The sequence below is a fragment of the Dreissena polymorpha genome, chromosome 5 (genome assembly GCF_020536995.1).
Source record: "Dreissena polymorpha isolate Duluth1 chromosome 5, UMN_Dpol_1.0, whole genome shotgun sequence".
Classification (NCBI taxonomy): domain Eukaryota; kingdom Metazoa; phylum Mollusca; class Bivalvia; order Myida; family Dreissenidae; genus Dreissena; species Dreissena polymorpha.
This window is the reverse complement of record NC_068359.1, coordinates 46,889,905-46,902,033: the sequence shown is the minus strand read 5'-3', so window position 1 is coordinate 46,902,033 and position 12,129 is coordinate 46,889,905. Positions and strand designations below refer to the sequence as shown.

The 12,129-nt window shown below is 35.0% G+C and overlaps 1 protein-coding gene across 3 annotated transcripts in view; it reads right to left on the bottom strand.

Moving 5' to 3' along the window:
• LOC127831696 (CXXC-type zinc finger protein 1-like) overlaps positions 1 to 12,129 on the bottom strand; it is a 51,318-nt gene that overhangs the window by 33,751 nt on the left and 5,438 nt on the right. For all 3 annotated transcript variants that reach the window (XM_052356718.1, XM_052356719.1, XM_052356720.1), the window contains exon 2: positions 5,560 to 5,598. In XM_052356718.1, coding sequence (XP_052212678.1) covers positions 5,560 to 5,598 — 39 coding nt within the window. The remainder of the gene's footprint in view (positions 1 to 5,559; positions 5,599 to 12,129) is intronic.

Here is a 12,129-nt window from a genome sequence, read left to right as displayed (position 1 = left end):
ACATTATGACTGAAACTGTACGATGAAGAACAAAAATAATACAGTAGGCAATATGCCCATGAGTATGCATGAAATCATATGTCAATACAATATAGATACACCCAAGTCACAGGTCCTTCAAAGTAAATTATCATAATTAAATCTAGACATTGTCAATGTCTTAGACGTTAACGATACTTAATGTTTTGTCTTCATGGAGATCAACGTTTTTAAGTTCTTTTAATGATGTCGATGAGTTTGATTTTTTATTTCTTCATTATTGTTGTATAAGTTGTCTTTTAGCACTTGGTGTTCTCGATCTTTCCGCTCTTTTTCTTTTCCGTTGGTGTGGTTGTTTTGACGGCTGTTGGTGTTTGTTGGACTGTCCTTGTTCCATCAGCTGATACTATTGTGTTAATGTTTTTCACATAATAATTTAAAAATCTTCGTGTTCGCTTTTGTCGGGCTTCTTCTGTCATTGTTGCCCAGAAGCTGATGTCGGTCTTGTGGTGCTGGTATTTTTCTGCCAATCTGTAAATTCCTGTGTCGCGAATGGCCCTTACTCGTTTCTCCTGTTCACCTTTGACGATGTTGTACAGCGTGTATTAATAAATCGTGGTAAATCTTGTTGTCGCCACTGTGTTGCATTTTTCAGACATTATTTGCACTTTCAAAATTGTTGTTTGTCCAACACTTTGCAAGTTTTCCTCGTCTAGTCGGTTTGATCACGTGTTCAATGAGTAAATGTTGAAGTTTTGTTTCGAAGTAATTGAGAAATGTTCGTTTCTTTGTTTCCACTCAATCAATGTCCGACTATGTAAATAGTTCATTAATGGCAAGTACTTGAGTTTCTTATACAAAACACGTCTTGTCGAGACGTCCTCAAATATTTGTTTGAATACACGGGTAATTATGCTAGATACACTTGAAGCGTCTCCTTTGAAAAATAATTAACGTTTTAATGAGTTGATATTTATGACAGATTTAAATATTTTGACAGATTTAAAAATTAACATTCCGAATTTGATGACACGATATTTAAATATTGAAATTTCGCCCAAGCTTGTTTGATATATTGAAATCTAGCCTAGTCCAGATACGATTTATTTTAGTTTCATCAATATGAATTAGATATACAAAATCAATAATCTTATTAACAAATGATATGACGTTTGAATATGGCATGTATGGTATAGATTAAATATATTCTATTACCTTTGTTAAAATTATCGTGTACACTCTTTATAAACTCTGTGAAAAACAAATAAATCTTAATGCATTTATATCAGTAAATACATGTACAATGTATAAGTATTGTTCTGTATTCGATTGACTTGTGTCCAATTTGACAGTATATTGAAGTTTTACGGATACAATTGAAGATTATTCAATGATCATTTAACCACTAACCAGTAGACCTTAATGAATGTTGCGTCTATTGGCGGACATTACAGTTAATGTCTGAAATAATAGCAGTTTCGCGGTCATTCAATCTTTTTATCCATAAATTTAATATATTATTAAAGTTGATGTTTATTAACAAGATATTTTAACGTGATTGCGTTGTTTGATGACACATATGTATAATGTACTTGAACAAATACCGACCACATTTGCGGATAATAAGACGATTTGTATCAGTTGGGTTTCATATGCTTTAATCTGTAGACAATTACGACAATTATCATTAGCTAGGCGTGAAAACATGACAAGCATGCTACCAATTGCGTGATCATAATCAAGTAATTACAAATATGTTATACAGAAATCTTCCACTTATATCATTTTATCCAATGAAAAAAAAACGATGGTTAGCGAAAAAAAGCACAAACTAAAACAATGTCATATTGTGACCAAAAAAAGAATACTTCTACGCTGACGTATATACGCTCGCCCCTTTCCGTTACTCGTTTCGTACAGCATTCAAAAATATTGTAAAGTTAAATCATTTCTTGATGGATTTGAATGAAATTAAAATATAAACACAATGTTAGGTACTGTTAATGAAAATACCAATAAATGTTTTTTTTAAACATTGAAAATAAATAAATTTAGGCCCTTTCCGAACACCGAAAGCCCTTTCCGTGGAAAGGGGCCCTTTCCGCTATTCAGTCATACCCAGGATATGTTCGTTGCCTCGTAGGAATTTCGGAAAGTAGCGACGATTTTCCGTCAGTTATCGTTAATGTCCGTGCCATCGGCTAGCCAATCAGAAATTAATCAATAAAATACCGGGCAAAATCGGTACCGAGCACAAAGACGATGGAACTTTGACAAATATATTAATTTGGTTCTCTGTTGATCGTGCTTTCAAACGATTTTAACCCTTATTCCCCCCTCCTAAAAAATATCTAATCTGATATTGATCTCAAAATCCACAATGGTCGGCTGAAATCCGGATTTCCGGGATAATCCGGAATATTGACACCACTGTTAGCACATTTAAACCTTAAAGGGACATTATAGCTTTAACAGGCCTAAAATGGCCTTCTTTGGACCGAAAACACCTGCGTGTGAAAATATGAAAAAAAATGGCCAAACGGACAGATAATCCAGCCAAACTTATTACATGTGTGCAATATGAATAGGAAGATAAGAATATGCAAGAAAAACACATTTTAATCAGAAGATATTTTTCCTTTAGGTTACAATATACTAAATCTTTTTGGAGTGCAATGCTATACTCTCTAAAAACATGAACATCATTTATTTGAAGACACGGTTCTCTGTAGGGTCACTTGCCATGACTTTATTTTAGTATATTTCTGTGTGCATGTGGCAGGGAAAACATTGTTGTTTACTAGAAATTCACTCTTTTATCTGAAGATTGGAGACTACATAAGACATTGACAGATGGCGGGAAACCCTCATGAACTGGATAGAAGCCGGTAAATAGATGGCCGTAAAACAGTGACTTTTGATTCGTGGCGAGTTCTTTCTTACATGTCGCGTGACCTATCTTTTTTATTGCTTAAATCAATTCGGCTTGGAATGCTCTTCGAGAAAAGGTATGGTTATGAGGGTCTCTATGCGCAAAAGTTTGACTTTATTTTTCGTTAAAGTTATTGCATTTACATTGAATTTGTGTAGGAAATCTTTTACTATATTGTAACCTCCACAGTAATCATATGCAATATTTTAACTATTACACCTTTTTGTGATTTTGATGTTCAAAAGTCACTTGTAGATGCAGATAGTATTCCCGTTAGGTCTTAAGCAGTTGCTACAGATATATCGTATGTACAAAAGGTCTTAAACAATTGAAGCATGGTGCCTATAGGAAAGCCACATAAAAAGCACAATAATGCAATCTTCTCCCTATTTTTTGTTTTGAATAACACAAATTGTGACACAATTAAATACAAATAACAGGGTCTTCCCCAGGCCATTTAAGTCGAAGTCAGAGTCCCCGGGGCGCTTGAAATTTTCTGATCAGTGTATTCTTCAGTAAAAGAAAGTGGAGATTGTCCAAAAAAATCAAGGTTTCCCTCTCAGTGTATCAATATTCCATGTTTTAAAAGAGCACTCGGTACCTACTTTCACAAGTAATCGCCATAAACACCACATGGGGTAATGGATAATCCACTGATAAGAGAATAGCATGATGCGTGTATCGATTATTCTAGCCACATTACACGGTCATTTAAATGCTGACAAGGATGTATCTGGTAACTTTCCAGTCGTCAAACTGTGAAGTTCATCGTCCAATCGGTTACGCGAATGCTTATGAGGGCGGGGTTAACTATCGACCATTATTTTTGATTGACGTCGGGCATAAAGTAAGAGTTTATCGCAGCTTGATTAGCAAGTAGTTGTACCATTTGAGTAATATAAAACCGGTAATTAGTACAGTACAGAACATTAAAGACGGTTTCGGGCATCATCATCACACCTTTTTACTGTAAACAAGTGTTACCTATGACTCATAATTAATTCGAGAAATTAATTGCAAGTGGTAAACAATTAATTATTATAGCGATTACAATTATGTGATAACAATTTATTTAATTCCAGTACATGTATATTTCAACATGTCCATTTATAGAACTGATTCACCTCGTTTTTCTGACATTTATTCGACACGTAATGCGCTTTAACAAATTTTCGTTGAATTAATTACGCACACTTGTAAATGTTTCGTCCGATAATCGATAGTTAGAAGTCTGATGATGGCAACCGGCCGTGATCCTCGTGGACAACGTGAATTTCATGCATAATTCCGTCAAAACATTTATTCGACTCGTAAAGTGTGTAAACAAATTATCGTTGAATTTATAACGCAACGGTTAATATTTGTTGAAATCTCAAATGGGAATAATTAAATTTGTAATCCGAAACCCATTACCGTAAGTCGATGTTAACACGTTTTTAATCCGAAACACACTTCCGAATGTAAATGTTACCGCAACGTTAAATATTTTTGCTTCAAATTAGCAAATTTATTTTGTGTCGAATCTTTTTCTCAATTAAAAAGAGCGCGAAAATTATGCAGCATGTACAACGTTGCGTCTATTGCATACAAATGGCGTGTATTGAGCGTTTTAACAAGCACACAACAGGTCAGGGGATTGACGCATATTCAGAGGCAATATTTCATCAAATCTATAAATAGTCACTTAAAAAATGGCAAGGTTTGTGTTAAAGAAATATCTGAAAGCTTTTATGGTAAATATTTACCAGAAAGAGATTGATAAAAACGGGATTATCGGGTAATAAATAGAAACTTGAAAGTATACAGTAATAGAGTCGGGTTGAAACGGATGTATTGGGGAATCGTTCGAGTCGGGATTTTACTATCTGTGCGGAAAAGTTTTAAAACAATTAAACAATATAAGAAAATATATTTTTAAATGACTGGGGGATTTTTTTGAAGAGTCATAGCGCACCAAATGACGTCTTTTGACGCTGTTTTTCTTTGAGTTATAACGCACCACAGAACGTGAATTGACACGTTAAATTAAAAAAAAGTCAACGGCGGGACGGGAACAACCCTCCCGAACCCACCCCCGGGGCGCCTGAACAAATTCCTGGGGAAGGCACTGAAATAAGTAAGCTGAAAGCAAAATATACAGATTTGTATGCCCTTGTAATTATTTTTTACATATCAAACCATCAATTTCTTAAATCAAACTGGAAATTTCATGAAAATCTGTCAAAAGATAAATGAGACAATTGGAAACTACGCCTTAGGTGTTACAAACAGATTGACTGCATGGATTTCAATGCATGGATTATTAAGTCATTACTTCAAATGACAATTCTAATTCTAATGTCACTTCCATACCCTATCAATGATCAATGTGTCACTAGGGCATTCCTATAATAATATCCAGTTGATTTGCGGAGCAAAAACACATTAAAAACTGAGAAAATTCCCAGTATGGCATCATTTAACATGTTTGCATGTTCTTAGTGTGTGAAAAAGGAAGCGTATTACCAATCAAAAAATCTCCAGTGTCTTGAAATTTATAAACAGGATTTTCATGTAACATTGTTAACTTGGTATTACACAGAATGTACCTTTTGTTGTCGGAAAAATTCCTCAAATGATCATTTAAACTGAAAATAAAAAGAATGTACCTTTTGTTGTCGGAAAAATTCATCAAACGATCCTTGAAACTGAAAATAAAAAGTTCAATTCAAATAAGTATGACATTAAACACCCAAATACTATCAAGTTAAGCAGCTTAACCCATTTATGCCTAGTGTCTAGAAAAAAGGCCTTGGCAAACAGCGTAGACCCAGATGAGACACCGCATTAGGGTCTGCGCTGTTTGCTTAAAGGAATTTCTGTAAGAAATATTTTGAATATAGAAACAAATATGCTAGACATCCCTAATTTTGGAAATACATTGATCCAATTTCGAAGGATGGGAGAGTCCACTAGGCATAAATGGGTTACGTTTGTTTCTACCAGCTTCTATGTTATATCTTACAGATATGGACGCTATTTATATATACTGATGTTGTGAAGCGATTTTTTGTGTGTAATTTTATAATAAATTATTGTACTTCTGCACTTCATTAATAATGACGTAATACATGCAGGGATTTTAGAAGATTTTAAAAACCAGGAGTCAAAATGACCCAAGGTATAAAATAATGAGGTGTCAAAATAAAAATGATAATGGTCAAAGTACTGAAGTAACTTGAAATGTTCCTGCACGCATCTTTAAGACTTTAAGGTTTTGTAATAGCTTATTTATCATAGTAATGAATAAAATATGTTCACAAAATCTTTATTATTAGCATAAATGATCATTTCTGGTACTTTTTTCAAGATGGATTGTGGAAAACAAATGTGTCAAAATGATGCAAGGCTAATTTTTTGCAGGAGTCAAATATGAGAAAATTGAAACTTGCTTGCATCAAAATGCAGGATTCTGCTTCAATTGAAATTACTGACATGTACAATTTATGGACTATTTTCGTACTTAAGATTTGTCAAAGATCATTCTGGAAACCTTATTATCATGTGCGCTGAGTACAGTCATCAAATAGTGTGCAATCTTCTTGAACTTTTCCAGAAATTTTATATTGTGTGCAATTCCTTGAAACGTCTTGTTCACTTCATCGGACAAACACACAACCCATCACTTTGCATCGTTACACTTGCACAGTTTAAAGATAATGTGAAAAGGATCCAAACTCAATCTTGTGTAATGGAAAAATCACGGACAGGTGCTTATTATCCTAAAAGATACACCGAATATAACAAGCACGCATGACATAAAATGCAGTTTTGTGTGAAAAATAACAACACCTACATGATTTCCACTTTTTGATGGCCGATTCCAAATGATGAAAATGAAGTGTTTTTGCAATTATTAATAATTGCAACCAATAAAACCAATGAAATAAAGCTCTTCATATACATCTAAGAGAAAATGTGCATCCAAAGGTATTTAAGGGTAAACTTTGTAGGGGTCTAAGTTCACAATTATGGGGATTTTGGTGTTTAAAAACTACACCTAGCAAAAACCCTGGGTTTGTTCAAGATTTCCTTTCAGCAAATATTAGTGTTTTTCCCAGGCCTATTTTGTGTGGCGCTGCGCTACTATGTCGTTCTGAAGCTGTTTTCTAAGGCAACAGCCACCATGCGCCCTTATGGATAACATCTTAATTTCCTTGTGAATAAACTTGTAGGCCTAGATGTCTGCAAAATCAGCGTCCATCATTGTCTGTGACGCTCCGAATGTGCTTGATTAACTCCATATACATGTATGCAGTCTCCGAAATTAGCTTTGAAAAGTCACATGCCAGTCGGGCCAGTTACTTAAGAATTTTTACATGCCCAACATATTTTTTACATGCCCTAACTTTTTAACCAAAAATATAACAAATCACAACATTTTACTTTTTAGCACTTAAATTCTACACAGTAAAGCAGAGCATTTGTTTCAATAGTAGTGAATACAATGACATCTAATCAGTCACTAGAATAAAGACGGTCGATCGTTACATCAGTGCTCTTGAAAAGAGCGTATTAATTTCAAGCAGGCGCATGTTGTTAAACCAATCGAATTTCATTGTTTTACAACTTGTGTCAAGGTGTTTGTTCGCAAAATTGAAAAAAAGATTTGCAAATATCAAGAAAAACTTACTTTTTAAAAATAAAATGTCAATTGGCTTCGATAATTTACATGCCTTGCCTCGGGCAATCTGGCCTGTGCTAATTTCGAAGACTGTATATGTGCACGTCTAATCGAGTATTTTTATTGATAACCAGTAAATACAGTTTTGTCAGGATATTGTGTTTAATCATCATCATCATCATCATCATCTTCAGTAATTGCATCCCTCTAACTAGAGTATTCTCGCAATGAAGTTAAAACTGTGCGTATGCAGCAGATAGGGCAGACTTTAAAAAGACGAAAGGTGTCTCTATTTACATGGTTAAAAAAAACAGGGATCTTGTCTAGAAGGTGTGTGATGCCAGTGACGCCCGGAAGGACTCGGGTGTCGACAGGTCTATCGTGCTCTGTGAGAGGCTGTTCCACAGGATGATGGTGGCAGGAAAGAAGCTGCTCTGGTAACAGGTACTTCTACACTGGATCTGTCTGAAGCGCTGGTTGTGACCCCGGGTGGTGGTTCTAGAGGGCTGAAGATGTGGTCCAGGGGGGATATCCACAAGGATGTTTTGTATTTTGTACAGCATGGTACATCTTGATACGTTGCGCCTGTGTTGTAAGGTGTTCCAGTTCAAGTCTTGGAGAATGGTAGACACGCTGCTTGTAGTGGAGTAGTCGTTCTTTACGAGGCGAGCTGCTCTGCGTTGGACCATCTCTAGCCAGGGTTTTTTTTTTAGAAAAAGGGGAAGACGCTGGAAGCTGGGTAAAAGGGGAAAATAGGGCGCGAAAGAGACATATTTGGGAAAAAAATAAATAAAATAATAGTTTATTTCAATGTCTATAAATAATCAACAGAGGCATGTCTCTGTCACTAATGATTGTGAGTTTCAAGTCTCGTAGAGGGATTGTCCCCAAATACAGCACCAGTTGTGACATAGGAAATGTTTGGGCCACTACTGGATCCAAATAGCTCGCAATATTTACACATAAACCCATGTTTAGTTTGACTGTGATATAGCCATGGGTATCGGGATTCGTATTCTTGAGAATTGAAACAACGACTATCTCGTTTTGGTTGCGTTTTTTCTGGCTTGGAAACTAAAGTTGCAGGGGTAGATCTAATTATGGGAAATCTTTACAACTGTTTTTCTGTACTGGGGCCGGGGGAAGATGTCAATTTTGATATTTCAGTATCATTATTAATGGGTAGACGATCTAGATCTGCTACAGTACAGACCAGTTCATTGTTATTGTTTTGATTCCCGATTTTCGCGCATACGCAATGCACTTGTAGGCAAAAGCATTGGTTACAGCTAACGCAAAACATATGGATTACGAGACTTGTTTAGTCAATAAATCGAAAAGAAACTAAAAAAACCACAACACCTAAATAATATTCCAAAAATATAATATTTAGTGCCAAAAGAATGTATTAACACATTTATTTGCATCTTAAAAGAACGCGTCATTAGCATCAAAGTAAAGATTGTCTGAAGACTGAAAGACAGACAATTTGACACAACAAAGAGCTCTATGCATTAGCCGTATTATTATTTGCAGAAAAGCTTCAATAAATTACAATAATGATACATCTAATTATAAAATAATAATTATCAATTGCATGCGTACACTAGAGTAATAAAAAATTAGTGATAGAATGTGTCAGTGGTTCATTGAAAATAAACGTACATGTACTACAAAGCCCTATTAAAAGCGAAGTGCATGACGGTATTTACATGTAATTTTAATTTGGATGGGTTTTGTATAGAGAATGACGCTATTGAGGAATATTAACATAAAAACTGAAAAACACGTCACATGATGCAAATTGAACTGTGTATTCATATTGTAAACTCATTACTAGTGAGTATGAGTGACAGCTATCTAACATTTAACACACACACACACACACATATAATATATATACAGCAGTGCTCCAGCTAGGATTTGAAAAGGGCAGGGGGGCTTTTTTGTCAAAAGGGCACTTTAGACGCGCAGTATATTGTCAAAAGGGCACTTTCGACGCGCAGTATTTGTGAAAAGGGCACGTTCGAGCGCACGGTTGTTTCTGAAATGCTTCCTATTGCATGTTAATTTATATGTTATAAATAATTGTATTATTCCCATTATTATTAAACCATTCAAATATAATGTCTACAATGAGGATTAAAATAATCACAATGAAGTAAGAGATTTATGGGGGGGGCAGGGCGGAGGTTCGGGAGGGCAGGGCGCGGCGCCCTTCGATTTAGGCCTAGCTGGAGCACTGTATACATATATATAATATATACATATTGTTTCATTATAATTTACCCCCATTGATGTCAAATGTAATTTCTTGTTTTTATTATGTATTTCGTGCATTGCCGTAACATTACATCTTCATACGCAGGCTGTCAAGTGACCTTTTTTCAAAAAGTAGGAAAAAATAGGAACTACTTTTGCAAGAAAAGTAGGAAAAAAGTAGGAAAAAGTAGGAACTTTTCCCTCAAAAGTAGGAATACATAATACTTATTTTTTAGACACAGGTCCAAAAACATAGCTTGAAACAGAGCAGGAGTGCCATCACATGTTCTGTATGGATACCCACTTGAAGCTACCTTAAGGGCCCAGAAGATTTCAGCCTTTTGTACCTGTTCCTTGTGTGATGGATGTACTTGCATACAGATAGATTTATCCCCACAACCCTGAGAGCTGCTTGGCTTTTGGGCACTTCCAAACAAACGCTTTTGTGAATAATCATGCATGTATTTCATGTTTTCCTTGTGTTTTTATCCATCTGCATGACTTATAAGTTGATTAGCAGCAGAATTACTACAAGATGGACTTCATTCAGACAGTACAATATCTTGCAAACTCATTGCCGGCATCTCTCTTGCACCATGATCCCAGTGTTTTTCCACTGTTGTCCAACTTCTCCATCCATGAAGGGTTAAACTTTGTTTTCCCACTAGGAATTTTAGCACTTATAGTGTATCTATGATAATTAAGTTTCAAGCAAAGCTACCCTGATAAAGAAGTATACATGTAATTAGATGCTGTTCATTTTGGTGTATCATCAAATAAGTGGTTAGAGGTCTTCTGTGTATCGATATAAAAATGGTAATTATATTGTGCATGTTATATCCTTAAGCAGAAGACCAAATTTATTTAGTGATACACCAACTTGTTGTTCAAGATTAATACTAGTATATAAAGCAGTGTAAATGCTCTGCTACAGCTACATTGTGAAACCTTTAAATTGACAATAGGGTGCAGTTATAATGACTTAAGTTACATTCAAAATGACTGGTCATTGCAGAGCAGATTATGCAACTGGAGATAGGACCTTATCACCTGACATCTTTTATGACAGCATTGATTGGGCAATGAAACAGTTGCACAACATTGTTTATTCCAGTTTCAAATAATGGCTTTTACATTATTGATGACTTTGCGGTAGTGTAATAATGCCGTTTAATAATTTTAATACTTCGCTTTAACACCTTGAAGTTACCTCACTAGCTATGGCATCATTAGACAAGAATTGTGTTTGTCCGAAACAAAATGCCCACTATTGCGCAGCTTTGAAATAAAATTTCAATATATCATTTGGCAGGTTTAGAAATTATCTCCCTTTTAAAGCTTATTACTTCCCTTGGATTGTATTTTTTAACTTTTGACCTTGAAGGATGACCTTCACCTTTCACCACTCAAAATGTGCAGCTTCATGAGATACACATGCATGCCAAATATCAAGTAGCTATCTTCAATATTGCAAAAGTTATGGCTATATTAAAGTTTTGGACGGACACACACACACAGACAGACAGACAAACGGACTGACAGTACAACTGCAATATGCCACCCTACCGGGAGCATAAAAATGTATCAGGGCATTTAGGCTCTGTGCATTTATCTTTAATTTCTAAACATGATGTACCTATGATATCAATAGAACATCATATCCGTTGTCATGTAATACAGAATTTATTACATTATATTTGTAAATGATGAAAACTCGGCAAAGTATCAGTTTTATCTTTTTTCCAATAACTTGTGTAATAAATTCCATATTACATACATTGTAACCACTCATACAATACATGTACATGTATCTCTATATCTCTACATTCCAAACAGCAATATCATGTAAACATGCATAAGGTTTGGTCAAATTGTTGTCAATGGAAACAAAATAAAACTGGAATAAACAATGGGTTCCCTCAGCTCTTGCATCACTGAGAACTGTGTAAGGTAGTGAAGTCTGCAGTGTACAAATGCTAAGGAAGTAAACAAGGCACTATTGTTACTTAAAAAAAAAACTTGTCAATAATTTTAAAAGTTACATAAGAAATAAATATTTATGCTCCTGAAGAGGTGCTAGCAGACAGTCAGCATGGGTTGTCAGGTCTCATCTAGATGAATGCACCTTAACAGGGATACAGTCATGCCATAGATTCATTCATCCTGCAAGTTTACTAAATAAACTCTTTAAAAAAAAAAATTCTCCATTGAAAATGAAAAAGTAGGAATAGTAGGAAGATTTGGTAAAAAAATAGGAAAAAGTAGGATCCTGATGAAAAAGTAGGAAATAGTA